Source organism: Lactuca saligna, chromosome 3 (genome assembly GCF_052625555.1).
Source record: "Lactuca saligna cultivar CGN05327 chromosome 3, ASM5262555v1, whole genome shotgun sequence".
In the NCBI taxonomy this organism is placed as follows: Eukaryota; Viridiplantae; Streptophyta; class Magnoliopsida; order Asterales; family Asteraceae; genus Lactuca; species Lactuca saligna.
In genome coordinates this window covers 70,308,920-70,323,479 of record NC_136419.1, presented here as the reverse complement: position 1 = coordinate 70,323,479, position 14,560 = coordinate 70,308,920, and the positions used below count along the sequence as shown (strand labels likewise).

The following is a 14,560-nucleotide window of genomic DNA, read 5'->3' as shown; positions in this document are numbered from 1 at the left end:
TACTGGGGACCAACCTAAGAAAGTAGTGATAGTACACACAAACTTGAGGAAGCAAGTTTAGGATAAATAAGATAAATCAAAACACCCACGTTTTAAGAAAATCATAAACATGTGGACTCACCAACATTATGTTGACCTTTCAAACCACATGTATTCTCAGGAGAATGAACCCGTCTGAAGGAGGAGATAACCCCGGTGATGCAACCTGGAGTCTATGTGCTTTATTTTTGTAATTTAATTTTGTAACCTACTTGTACCTTGAACAATTATGTAACATATTTTACTTAATGAATAAATAGCAATGTTGTTTAGTACATCCTGTGTATTAGTCAATGTATATCTTTGACCTAAAATCACAACATGCTAACATCGTACAGCTTGGCGCTTCCGCCATTGGCTAGGGGTGTGACAAAAGGTTTGTAATATATCAACAACTTGAATGATACTTCCATCAACAAGTTACATATGAGTTGGTTGAGATGTTCCGACCGGTCATGGGATGTCCATAAGATGTAAAATGATTTATAAGCACTGCAAAAGACCAATCAATGTGACGCCCACTCAACACCCTATTATCTTTATATAATACGAACTATGCGCCACATTCCCAAAACTAAAACCATGAAAATAATTTGACATATCTTTACAAACTCCATTCATCGAAACCTTGGAAGCTAGTATCCCACATATAATGTCCACCATAATTAGTCGGATTGTTTGTGATTTTATTGTAAGCAATCCTTTTAGTATAGTCAAGATTAACTCGATAAATGCTAACTTCATTTTTGGCTATAACCCAAGGTTTGAGGTATGTGGTGCATACTCATATAAGCTAATATAAACTCGGAAACATGGTGATCGAGGGTAGCATCCTTAGTAGGGTTCCAAGGGGCATCGTCCCTAACAATGTTCCTATTGCGAGATCATTGGAACCTTTGTGTTTGGTGGGGCAACGATTAAGCTAAAACCAAATCCATATGTAATACATATAGCTGATAGTTAAGTTCCTGTTAAAACCAACCATCAATTTTGTTTTGAAACAGTTGTGATTTTTCCTCCAAAATTAACTGATTTTAACTTCCATTTTCTTCTACATATAGAAAGATGTTTGGTTCTGCAGAGTGATATACGAAAAACATATTATTACTTTGCCAAATTTCTATCTCACCAAGTATCAAACAATAAAGGTACTTCTATGTTTAACTATTCGATTTTTGCTTGAAATCAATTTTTTTTTGTTCTAGGATCATCCAAAATTTGGTTTCTTGATACTCCGAAGCATAGGTCGAAATCATATATTTTAAAAAGTATTTTATAGATAGACCTAAGTTTTTATTAATTTTCTTACATAAAATCTATCATAGATCCCAATGTAGAGAAACAAATAAAAGAAAGACAAAAGACATAATAATGACTGATGTGAAGAAGATAAGTAACAAATAAAGACAAATAATGATTACACTTCCTATGTGGTTGGGTAAAAGACGATTGAATTGTATTTTTTTTTTATATGATATTGTGGTTGGGTAAAAGACGATTGAATTTTTTTTTTTTTTGGAACGGCAAATTTATTTTACTCCTACACTAGTTCTAATTATTCACATATACTAACGAGATTTGAACCATCGACCTCAAGGAGGGAGGACAACACCAGATACCGTTGAGCTAGAAACCCTTTGGTACAACTGAATTGTTATAAGCGATTTTTTAAACATATGCTCTAAAGACACAAATAATAACTATTAATTATAGAAAATATTATCATAATTTAAAACAAAAAACATTAACTATGAATAATATTTTCTATAATTAATGAATTTCAAATTTAATTATAATAATATTTTTTTTATATTTAATATTTTAATTATTTTTTCGATCCTTTCTTATAAATAATTATTAAAAAAAATCCTTTTGATTGATGGATATGATGTATCATAAATACTCAATCAATCCTCATAAATAAATAAATAATTTTCAAATAAAACATTTCCTGACAATTGACTCAACTAGTGTCCTTGGAAAGCACATATCTTTTCCAACTTCCTTCTTCACACAAATACACCGACAACACGTGACTGTAAATCTAGAGAAGATAACTCCTTTAAACCGAGTTCATAAAGAGTACAAATACCCACAAAAAAATTTAGTATTATATTTTTCTTCAAAATAACCTTCTTTTTGTATCTTTCCTTCCTATTTCCAATCATACAGTAAAACCGCCGGCCGAGGGAAAACCAATGTTTATTACTCGCCAATGCCACCCCACTAAATTAATGACAATAAAGTTGTTCCTCTTGGCATTATATGCGCATTACATTATATATCCGGATTTCGGAAATAAAACAAGTGGATTCGGATGGATCATAGATGATTTCAATTAGGGCTTTCTGAATATGAAACAAAAGATGTCTGATTCGTTAAAATTTCCCATTTTTTCATGGGTGTTTGTAGTTTGTGTTCTTCTTTCTTGTGAATTGATTTCTGGGTATGAAACTGGAAGTGGGATTGTTGAAGGGAAGTTGAATGTTCACTTAGTTCCACATTCGCATGATGATGTCGGTTGGTTGAAGACAGTTGATCAGTACTTTATTGGATCCAATAACAGTATACAGGTTCATATTTCATATATTTGAATTTTAAGTTAAAATGTCGATTCATACAGATTGATTATATTATATGATTTAAAATTTAAAATATGATCTCACTTGAATTTGAATGTGTTCTTATAGGGTGCTTGTGTTGAAAATGTGTTGGATTCAGTTGTCATGTCACTACTCCGTGATCCAAACAGGAAGTTCATATTCGCGGAGATGGTATATATAAACCTCATTTGATGTAATCTAATTAAATTAAGAACAATTTCAATCAAACCATAAAAGTTTTTTTTTTTTTTTTTTGTTTTTTACATATTTCCAAATCAATGATTTTGATTTGTTATGTACTTATATATTATATTTCACCAGTAATTTTCCAAGCTAACGATTACGATATGTTATATCAAAACCAAAATGGTTTTAATCGTATGATTGGAAAAATAAAGTTTAAATTGTATTCCTAGAGTTAAAGAGACATAAATTCTAATAAATGCTGCAGAAGTCAACATTGATTGGTGTATTGATGTGCATTTAAACTGATTATTGATAACCAAATATTGAGAAAAAAAAGTAAAATTACCTATAACTAATCCTAGCTAGACTAAACAATGGGTTAAACGTGCTTTCATTTCAGGCCTTTTTCCGAAGATGGTGGCTATTACAAAGCAAGAAGATCAAAACCCAAGTGAAAAAACTTGTTGCTAAAGGCCAATTAGAATTCGTGTACAATCTTTATATATATTTTTATTTCCCCTAATCACTAATCTTTAGCTACTAAAAACACTTCTTTCTAATGATCTAAATATTTTAATTAAATCAGAAATGGAGGGTGGTGTATGCATGATGAAGCAGCTACACATTACATAGACATGATTGATCAAACAAGTTTAGGTCATGCTTTAATAAAGTACAATTTCAATGTAACTCCTCGAGCCGGTTGGCAAATTGATCCATTTGGGCATTCGGCAGTTCAAGCTTATCTTTTAGGAGCCGAGGTATATATATAATAATTCAATAATTCAAGATTCTTGATATTACTATTTTTATTTTTATTAATTTTTGTTATATACTTATATGGATTTTTTTTAATGTTTATGTAGCTTGGGTTTGATTCGTTGCATTTTGCACGTATTGATTATCAAGATAGAGCAAAGAGGAAGGTTGATAAAAGTCTTGAAGTGATATGGCGTGGCTCAAAAACATTTGGTGAATCCTCTCAAATTTTTACAAATGCGTTTCCTAGACATTATAGCGCGCCAGATGGTTTTAATTTTGAAGTTAGTGGAGACTATGAGCCCATTCAGGTTATGTTTCTAACAATAGCAATATACTTTTGTCTATTTGTTTTTTATAGCATCCTATTTTATTTTTTCTTTTTATGGCGTTGTGCTTTTGTTTTTCTAAGGCATTGTGCTTTGAAAATTAACTGGCATCTTACTTTCATTTATTTCTATTACAATATTGTACATTTGAAAAAAAAATTATACTCAAGGCATTCTATTTAACGCCTTCCTTATTTTGATATTGTACTTTGGAAAAGTAACCCGATTACATCTTTGAAAAATTCTTTGTAGTTGAATAATGTTTATTTAATTCGGTGGAATTTTCAAAGTACAATCTTTTAATAAGAAAAAATTGAAAGTAAAATGCTATAATAAATATATAAATGAAAGTATTTTGTTGTTTCTTGCATTTATTTTCATTTTTTTGTTATTAGGACATTATATTATGAGAATATACCTACACTAAATATTTGTTTTGTATTTGGATGATATTGCTATAATTCGATATATTTTTAAGTAGAATGCTATATATGGTAGGAAGATTATGAATGTAAGATGCTAAAATAAAACCAATCAATGAAAGTATATATTATATATTGCTATTAATTGAATTTAACCCAAAATTATTCCCCTTCGTATGGATTTTGTATTTTTTTATTGAAAATATTCTATTTTATCTTGATGAAATCACAGGACAACCCTCTTCTATTTGACCGAAATGTGGAGAAAAGAGTTAACGATTTCATTGATGCTGCACTAACTCAAGTAAGTATTTTCTTTTTTATTTCAAACTTTTTTTTTTACCACAAAATAACAATATTTTAAAAAAACAAAAACAAACAGGCAAATGTCACAAGAACAAACCATATTATGTGGACAATGGGAGACGACTTTCAATACCAATATGCAGAATCTTGGTTCAAGCAAATGGACAAACTAATTCACTATGTTAACAAGGTATACTTTAAATTATAAATTCCCTGTTTTTTTTTCTCCATTTTTTATGTTTACAATTTAAAACTCGACTTCGAATTAAATTTAAATATGTTTTTAATCACAGGATGGGAGAGTTAACGCGTTATATTCCACTCCATCTATTTACACCGATGCAAAACTTGCTTCAAATGTGTCTTGGCCAATCAAAACCCATGATTATTTTCCGTGAGCTTCTTCTAGCTTATTCATGAAGTTATTTTTTTAATCATTAAAAAATCAACTATATTTAAAAAATTTATTTCTTGTGTGTAGATATGCAGATGGTGGAGATTCTTATTGGACAGGTTACTTTACTAGTCGTCCAGCTTTGAAAGGATACATACGTTCATTGAGTGGATATTATTTGGTAAGAAAACGAATTATGTTATTTTAAGAATATACATTTTCATTATGTTTATCTAATAAAGTGTTTATCGAATTATGTTTATGATCCGAAATAATCAGAAAATCGTAATCATAACAATTTAAGGTAAACAATCGAAACTGATTATTGCAACTTAAATTCCAATAATGTAAAATTTACACCATTTTTTTAGGCATCAAGGCAACTAGAATACCTAGTAGGAAGGCGAACAAAAGGACCCAACACTTTTAGTCTTGGAGATGCTTTAGGAATCGCACAACATCATGACGCTGTTACTGGAACTGCTAAACAACATACAACAAATGATTATGAAAAACGTTTAGCAATTGGAGCTCATGAGGTACAATTTTAAATTAATTAATCTTTTATATCAAACTCTTATTATTTATTATTATTATTTATGTGTATATATTTATGTTCTTTAATTCTCAATAGGCTGAGGCTGTTGTCAGTTTAGCTTTATCACATCTTACCACCTCTAGCATTAATTCCACCATTCCCACATCACTATTTAGTCAGGTAATTAATGCTTTAAATTTTTCATGAAAACGATTTTTAATTAATTTTGAAATTCTAATGAAAATAACAAGGTTTGATATATAGTTTTTTTTATATAACATGTGACAGTGTCCGTTACTTAATATAAGCTTTTGCCCACCAACAGAGAACATTCCTTCTGGAAAAAGTTTGGTAATATACAATACAACGATTATAAATTTTATGATAATTTGAAATTTTGAATAAAGAATTCCGAGTTTTTCATGTTTAAAATGTTGTGTTTGGTTTTTTTCAGGTTGTTGTCGCATATAACCCTCTTGGATGGAATCGTGTAGATATAATCAGGATACCCGTGAGTTTTATAAGTTCACCATTTTTTTTTTTATACTTTTCGAACCATTTTTATTCGATCTTTTGTTGAAAAATTCAGGGTTATTAATGACTAATACTAATAATCTTTTTGCATGACTTTTTAACAGGTCAAAGATGCTAACGTCATAGTCCAAGACAACAAGGGCAACAAAGTCGAAACACAATTTATAGAATTCGATGATGTAAAAAGAAACTTAAGAAGCTTTTACACCGAGGCTTATTTGGGAATTTCACCTAAAGAAGTTCCAAAATATTGGCTTTTGTTTCAAGCATCTGTGCCACCTTTGGGTTGGAATACTTACTTCATTACTAAAACAACTAGTAAAGGTACTTAACACTCGTTGCATAACTCCTTTTTCATATCTATAATAACCATATGTGTAAAAGACGTGAATACCCTTCTCAATCTCATATTAGAAAATATCCCTAAACAAATTTATGGGTCTCTTTCCTCTAAAATCTTTAACTCAGGAGGGTATATATCCACGGTAGACACTCCACAAGATGAATCCATTGTAATAGGTTCAGGAAGCTTGAAGATGTCGTTTTCTTTACAATCTGGACAATTGAAAAGAATTACAAATTCTAGAACGAGGGTAAGTTTCATTTTTAATCGTTACAAATAAATAAATCGGTAAATCCATAGCAAAAAAAATACTCTTAGATTTATGTATTTATTTTGAAAAAAAGGTTGTACACTAAATTAATGTCTTTGACTTTCTAGATTGATTTACCTATACAACAAAGCTATCTATGGTATGGTAGTGAAGCCGACATTCAGGTACGATAATTCAAGATCCATTCGTTAGTTAATTTGTCGTTTTCCTTTTGTGGGTCTGTTTGGGGCCCACAAAATGATGAGGTGGATTTTTGACATGTGGGTTTTATATGTATCTTTTGATATAGCCTTCGGGAGCTTACATTTTCCACCCTAATGGATCACCTCCATCGATTGTTTCAAGATCTGTACCTATTAAAGTCATTCGTGGGCCACTTGTTGATGAAGTTCATCAGCAGTTTAACTCATGGATCTATCAGGTCAGAATCTTAATCTTTTTCATTAATTTATATAAATGATGTCTAAAAAATATTTGAGAAAATGATATTATTCTTTCGATCATATGTTTTCAGGTGACTAGAGTTTACAAAGACAAAGAGCACGCTGAATTTGAATTCATTGTAAGGATTCCATATTTCCCCATATAATTAATTTACACTTTATATATTCAAGAATATATTTTAACAAAATTTTCTTGATTGTAGATCGGTCCAATTCCTGTAGAAGATGGTGTTGGAAAAGAAGTCATTACAAGAATTACAGCCGATATGGCCACTAACAAGGTGTTCTATACCGATTCTAATGGAAGAGACTTCCTCAAAAGGGTAAAAAATAAATAAATACAAAACTAAAGTCTTTGTTGTGTTCATAAATTTGTATTTAATTTGAGGTTTATTATTAGGTACGAGATTATAGAGAAGACTGGCCTCTTCAAGTTACACAACCCATAGCTGGAAACTATTATCCGGTAACTTTTTAAACATTGTGACAAAAAACAATGTACATGAGATTATTATACTATTTGATACTAAAATATCGTTTCAATTTTTTTGTTCTTAGCTAAATCTTGGAATATTCACAACTGACAACAAAACCGAATTATCAGTGCTTGTTGATCGTGCCACTGGTGGGGCAAGCATCAAAGATGGACAAATGGAAATTATGTTCCATAGGTACTCTCTTATATGTGTTTCTCATTTTCAATAATCATAAAATTATTACTAAATATTTTTATTTTGTCAAGGCATATGTTGTATGATGATAGTAGAGGAGTGGGTGAAGCCCTTGATGAGACTGTGTGTAATAAGACCACATGTCAAGGACTTACGGTATGTTTGTAACAGACAAAAATAAAATGAATATTAAAAACTTAAACAAAAAACATTGTTTAGGTTCGAGGAAATTATTATATGAATGCCAACGCGGTTGGAAGTGGATCACGGTGGCGTAGAACAACAGGTCAAGAGATTTATTCTCCCCTCCTCTTAGCTTTTGCACATGAGGTATATTGTTTTTTATCTGTCTGGATAAACCATATTTAAAATATATAATAGAAAATAATGGGATACTTTGAGAGGGTGATAGTTTGTTTCAATATATGGCTTACAGAAACAAAACGATTATAAAGCTTCTCACTTAACAAGATCAACAACGATGGATCCAAATTATATTTTACCCCCAAATGTCGCATTAATTACACTTCAGGAATTGGAGGATGGAAGTGTGCTCATTCGTTTAGCTCATCTATATGAGGTAACACCAATCAAAGTGTTGTTAACTTTTAAAGACTTTGCTATAAAACCTCAATTTTTTTGTCTTAATGATTGTCTGAACTATTAATGATTTAGTTTTTTGAAATCAACTTGTTCATGTTATGAATGTTCTTAGGCTGGTGAAGATGTTGCCTTGTCAACGTTAGTCAAAGTCGAATTGAAGAAACTTTTTGCTGCGAAAACGGTACACCAATATATGCCAAAAGTTGTAAAATTACCTAATCTTTGGTCATGTTATAAAGTGTGAGTTGTGTTAATTTTACAGATTAAGATGATACAAGAAACAAGCTTATCAGCAAACCAAGATAAGTCGGGTATAAGAAAGATGAGATGGAAGGTCGAAGGTGGAAGTGGTCGTGAGGTGACACCAGTTAGGGGTGGGCCTGTTGACCCTTCTGCTCTGGTTGTTGAGCTTGCTCCTATGGAGATTCGGACATTTATATTAGGTTTGAAGTAATTGTTTGGAAATGATTATTGTTAGTTCAAAAATAAAAATCAAATAATAAAATAATTAGTCAATAATTTACATGTATTCCTTTATCAAGGCCTAACATGTTAATGATTCTATATGTTAAACGATAGAACAAAAATTGTATACATACATATTTGAATAAAAATAATAATATTCTAGAATGGTCATGTCCTTATGTATTTATTTATACCCAAACTCTGAGTAACCACTTTCACAGAACATTTTTTTATTTAACTTTAATAACACATGAAACCCAAATTTTAATTATACTAGAGTATATATTAAACCAAAAGTTATTAGCAATAGTAAAGTTTATAGACTTTATAATTTTGCCACCATACTTTCCTTTTTACTCTTTTGACACGATATATACTTTGCTTTTACACTTTTGTCACCATACTTACACTTTTGCCAGAATATATATGTTTGCTTTTTACCCTTTTGTCACAATATTTTTGGCATTTACAATTTTCCCATAATAGTTTTGTATGTTAACAGGTTTAGTTTTTAAATGAAAAATAAACTACAAAAGTTATCCATATAATTTATAGAAAATATCTTGTTCATTTTCTTTTACCTTTGAGCTTTTGACTTTGGCAACAATCCTCTCATATATCGGGATGTTTTATCCCTATGTAAAAAATACGTTACAAAAATTGTCTATGTAATTTACATAAAAGGTCCATCAAAGCGATAATAATTAGATTCCCAACTTACTTCCCTCGTGAATTGGGGAAAGAGCAATATATATAAATATATATATATATATATATATATATATATATATATATATATATATATATATATATATATATATATATATATATATATATATATAACATTAATTGCCATGGTGTTTAGGAACTGTAACTTTTTGATGATTTAGATTTTTTTAACCACAAAAATTTCTAGTTTTGGCCTTTTCATTTACCAAACGTGTCCCGACTTTTTGGCAAATTAGTTTGTGGATCCTCTTCTTTTCTTAAAATATTACACACTAACTTCATGATGATTTAGAATTTAACCTCAAGATTTCAAGAGTTTGTCAGTTTTGGTTATTGGCATTTACCAAATTTGACTTTTTGTCACATTAGTTTGTGAAGTCGATATTTTTGGTCCCCAATTTTCCTCAAAACCAAAGAAACGCCAAAATATGTAAACATAAAAGAAAGTTATTCGATCCGTCGCAAAACACAGATCATTTTCTAGTTCTAATGGTAATATACTAATCGACCCATGTGGGCGGGTTCACAGAGTTGTCAGAAGCCTTTTTCAGGCAGTTTCGGGCCAAAGTTAGTTATGTGGTTTCTTTGTATTGGTCTACGCATAATCATCATTATTTTATTGATGACCAATAAGCAAATAAATATTCTAATTATGAACTTTAATAGAAAAGCTTTGCAACAAGACGTGAGAAGTAGGTATTATGGATTTTGTGAATCAAATTCCCATCAAGTGGTGTTATTATGTTGAAAGTTACTTTTGACTTCTAATTCCAAATCAAAATAATACAAATAAATGGATTTTAAAAATGTAACAATAATATAAGATCCATAGGTATTTGAATGCATATTTTCATCGCCGTTACTGTAACAAGAATTATAATCGGAAATCACATTGTAAGTTGTAGCAAAGTAACTGAATTTTCTGAACGGTACAAAGTTTTTGAGAATGTTTAGTTTCTGTGAAAAAAAATAACTAAAAAATTTTCTTGCTTTTAGCTTTATTTTACACAAAAAATTGGGAATCCATAAACTACTTCAACTAGTTTTTGGAAACTTTTAGCTTTTGATTTTTATCTAATTTTATACTTTTAAAAGTCAACAATTACTTTTGTCAAACAATTTTATACAAATAAAAACTTTCCAGGTACCGATTATCAATTTTCCAACTACCAACTAAATTTATCGAACACGCCGAAAAACAGTTAATGATTTTTAAAACCGATCTCCCAACCTTTCAAAATTCATGGTTTGTCTTGAGATTTTCAAACTCGAATGTACATAAACGCTAGTTACTGAAAAATAACTTTTATGGTAATTATTTATCACTTTGTAAATATTCGCGTCATTATATATAGAGAACCATAATTAACATAGAACCAATAAACCGATCGTGAGCGTCGTAAATCATCGAAAATCATAATGATCAACGGTCAAGTAAATAGATGTACATTTATACATTAGACACACCTACACACCAGATTATACAAAAAAATCCACCTCTTTTTTTGTTTAAATTTGTTTTAGGCCACATTTTTTTATCAAAAAAAAAACCGAATATACCGTTGTTCACGATTTTACGTCCTCTTTCCATAAAGATCCATATTTATATATAAAAAAACGAATTTTTTTCCGAAAAAAACTTACTTTATTTTGAAAAAAAATTAAGTTTATTTTTATCCCAAAAAAATTAATTATACCAAAAATATTGATTTTTTGTACTCTATTAATAAACATCAACACCGATTTAACAAAATATCTCGATCAGTTTATATTCAGAATGTGAATCTAAACTGTAAATATTTCAATTTATAACATTCACAATGTGAAAAAACTCGATCTGATCAGATCCACACTGTGAATCTAAAGTATAAATATTTCAATTTGTAACATTCACAATGTTAATTTGACTTACTATTTCAACTCTCTGATCATTCGCAAATTAACATAGGGCCATGCATGCACGTAAAGTTTGCAACTTTACGTGATAAGCATACCCCAAGAGGTTAGATCTATGGTTTGGAACCGTTGCATGTCTCAGATTTGGTTTGTATGGGAGGAGGGTTGAAGGGACTCAGCGAGTTCCAAAGTGGACTCGGTGAGTTCTATGAAGATGGTCTTAGACTCGACGAGTTGGATGAACAACTCAGCGAGTCCTTTGAAGATTGCTTAAAACTCGGCGCGTTGTTCTCGGACTCGGCGAGTCGGATCGCGAGTCGGTCTGATCGTCCCAAGTAGTGAGTTAAGGATGACTCAATGAGTGGGAAGAGGGACTTGATGAGTTAATGATGGGATAGTAGGAGAGGGACTCGGCGAGTTCGTGCCATGACTCGGTGAGTCCAATCAACTGGAAGTTGACCTACACACCAGATTATACAAAAAAATCCACCTCTTTTTTTGTTTAAATTTGTTTTAGGCCACATTTTTTTATCAAAAAAAAAACCGAATATACCGTTGTTCACGATTTTACGTCCTCTTTCCATAAAGATCCATATTTATATATAAAAAAACGAATTTTTTTCCGAAAAAAACTTACTTTATTTTGAAAAAAAATTAAGTTTATTTTTATCCCAAAAAAATTAATTATACCAAAAATATTGATTTTTTGTACTCTATTAATAAACATCAACACCGATTTAACAAAATATCTCGATCAGTTTATATTCAGAATGTGAATCTAAACTGTAAATATTTCAATTTATAACATTCACAATGTGAAAAAACTCGATCTGATCAGATCCACACTGTGAATCTAAAGTATAAATATTTCAATTTGTAACATTCACAATGTTAATTTGACTTACTATTTCAACTCTCTGATCATTCGCAAATTAACATAGGGCCATGCATGCACGTAAAGTTTGCAACTTTACGTGATAAGCATACCCCAAGAGGTTAGATCTATGGTTTGGAACCGTTGCATGTCTCAGATTTGGTTTGTATGGGAGGAGGGTTGAAGGGACTCGGCGAGTTCCAAAGTGGACTCGGTGAGTTCTATGAAGATGGTCTTAGACTCGACGAGTTGGATGAACAACTCAGCGAGTCCTTTGAAGATTGCTTAAAACTCGGCGCGTTGTTCTCGGACTCGGCGAGTCGGATCGCGAGTCGGTCTGATCGTCCCAAGTAGTGAGTTAAGGATGACTCAATGAGTGGGAAGAGGGACTTGATGAGTTAATGATGGGATAGTAGGAGAGGGACTCGGCGAGTTCGTGCCATGACTCGGTGAGTCCAATCAACTGGAAGTTGACCTACACACCAGATTATACAAAAAAATCCACCTCTTTTTTTGTTTAAATTTGTTTTAGGCCACATTTTTTTATCAAAAAAAAAAACCGAATATACCGTTGTTCACGATTTTACGTCCTCTTTCCATAAAGATCCATATTTATATATAAAAAAACGAATTTTTTTCCGAAAAAAACTTACTTTATTTTGAAAAAAAATTAAGTTTATTTTTATCCCAAAAAAATTAATTATACCAAAAATATTGATTTTTTGTACTCTATTAATAAACATCAACACCGATTTAACAAAATATCTCGATCAGTTTATATTCAGAATGTGAATCTAAACTGTAAATATTTCAATTTATAACATTCACAATGTGAAAAAACTCGATCTGATCAGATCCACACTGTGAATCTAAAGTATAAATATTTCAATTTGTAACATTCACAATGTTAATTTGACTTACTATTTCAACTCTCTGATCATTCGCAAATTAACATAGGGCCATGCATGCACGTAAAGTTTGCAACTTTACGTGATAAGCATACCCCAAGAGGTTAGATCTATGGTTTGGAACCGTTGCATGTCTCAGATTTGGTTTGTATGGGAGGAGGGTTGAAGGGACTCGGCGAGTTCCAAAGTGGACTCGGTGAGTTCTATGAAGATGGTCTTAGACTCGACGAGTTGGATGAACAACTCAGCGAGTCCTTTGAAGATTGCTTAAAACTCGGCGCGTTGTTCTCGGACTCGGCGAGTCGGATCGCGAGTCGGTCTGATCGTCCCAAGTAGTGAGTTAAGGATGACTCAATGAGTGGGAAGAGGGACTTGATGAGTTAATGATGGGATAGTAGGAGAGGGACTCGGCGAGTTCGTGCCATGACTCGGTGAGTCCAATCAACTGGAAGTTGACCTTGGACTAGGGGTAGGTTAGTCTTTTGACCTAAGGGTATTTAGGAGTAACTAATATGTGTTTATGGATTTATAGTCGGAGGATTGCCGGTGCAGCAGTCAGTCGTCTAGCAAGCAGACTTTCAGCAGCTAGTTTTCGAGGTGAGTTACCTTCCAGTAGCGGTGGGTCTAAGGCCATAATGTCGGCCCACCAATAGGAGTTGTATGTTAGATGATTGTCTTTGTGATATTCATCTAGGTTTGCTACTACTTGATATGTTTATGTGCTAGCATATTATGATGTTATGTGATAATGGTAGTAGGGGTGAAATAGTCCCTGGTTACCGGTCGATAGGACCAAAGGGGTAGTTTAGTACTCAGCCATGCTAGCCAGATTATGATATGTGTGATATGATATTATGTGGCAGTATCCAGTCAAAAGGGCCGAAGGGGAGGCCAACACCCAGATATGCTAGGCGGTATCCGGTCGAAAGGACCGAAGGGGAGGCTAGCACCCAGATATGCTATGCAGTATCCGGTCGAAAGGACCGAAGGGGAGGCCAACACCCAGATATGCTAGGCAGTATTCGGTCGAAAGGACCGAAGGGGAGGCCAGCACCCAGATATGCTAGGCAGTATCCGATCGAAAGGACCGCAGGGGTAGGTCGGGCACCCAAATATGCCTGACAGTATTTGTATGTTATGTGATTGTATGGTATGTGGTACGATAGGGGAACTCACTAAGCTTCGTGCTTACAGTTTACAATTTTGTTTTCAGGTACCTCTTCTTCGAAGGGGAAGGAGCTGGCGTA

At 32.1% G+C, this 14,560-nt stretch overlaps 1 protein-coding gene across 1 annotated transcript; it reads left to right on the top strand.

The window, feature by feature from the left end:
* Positions 1-2,307: 2,307 nt before the first annotated feature.
* On the top strand, positions 2,308-9,083 carry LOC145036833 (Glycosyl hydrolase family 38 protein). Its single transcript, XM_078985330.1, has 26 exons — positions 2,308-2,612; positions 2,730-2,813; positions 3,229-3,317; positions 3,415-3,589; positions 3,695-3,898; positions 4,571-4,642; positions 4,721-4,834; positions 4,938-5,038; positions 5,126-5,219; positions 5,410-5,577; positions 5,673-5,756; positions 5,865-5,927; positions 6,031-6,087; positions 6,215-6,434; positions 6,579-6,703; positions 6,832-6,888; positions 7,014-7,145; positions 7,239-7,286; positions 7,371-7,490; positions 7,568-7,633; positions 7,726-7,838; positions 7,910-7,994; positions 8,058-8,168; positions 8,275-8,418; positions 8,554-8,622; positions 8,704-9,083. Exons 1-26 carry the CDS (start codon positions 2,394-2,396, stop codon positions 8,893-8,895), a joined length of 3,006 nt encoding a protein of 1,001 aa, XP_078841456.1. The 5' UTR covers positions 2,308-2,393; the 3' UTR covers positions 8,896-9,083.
* The last annotated feature ends 5,477 nt before the right edge of the window (positions 9,084-14,560 follow it).

Excerpts from the sequence above, each read along its gene's own strand:
- LOC145036833 (XM_078985330.1), top strand. The coding sequence starts at position 2,394 with ATGAAACAAAAGATGTCTGATTCGTTAAAATTTCCCATTTTTTCATGG. Across the intron at positions 3,318-3,414 it reads AAAGGCCAATTAGAATTCGT|AAATGGAGGGTGGTGTATGC; the intron begins GTACAATCTTTA and ends TAATTAAATCAG. Across the intron at positions 6,088-6,214 it reads TAGATATAATCAGGATACCC|GTCAAAGATGCTAACGTCAT; the intron begins GTGAGTTTTATA and ends ACTTTTTAACAG.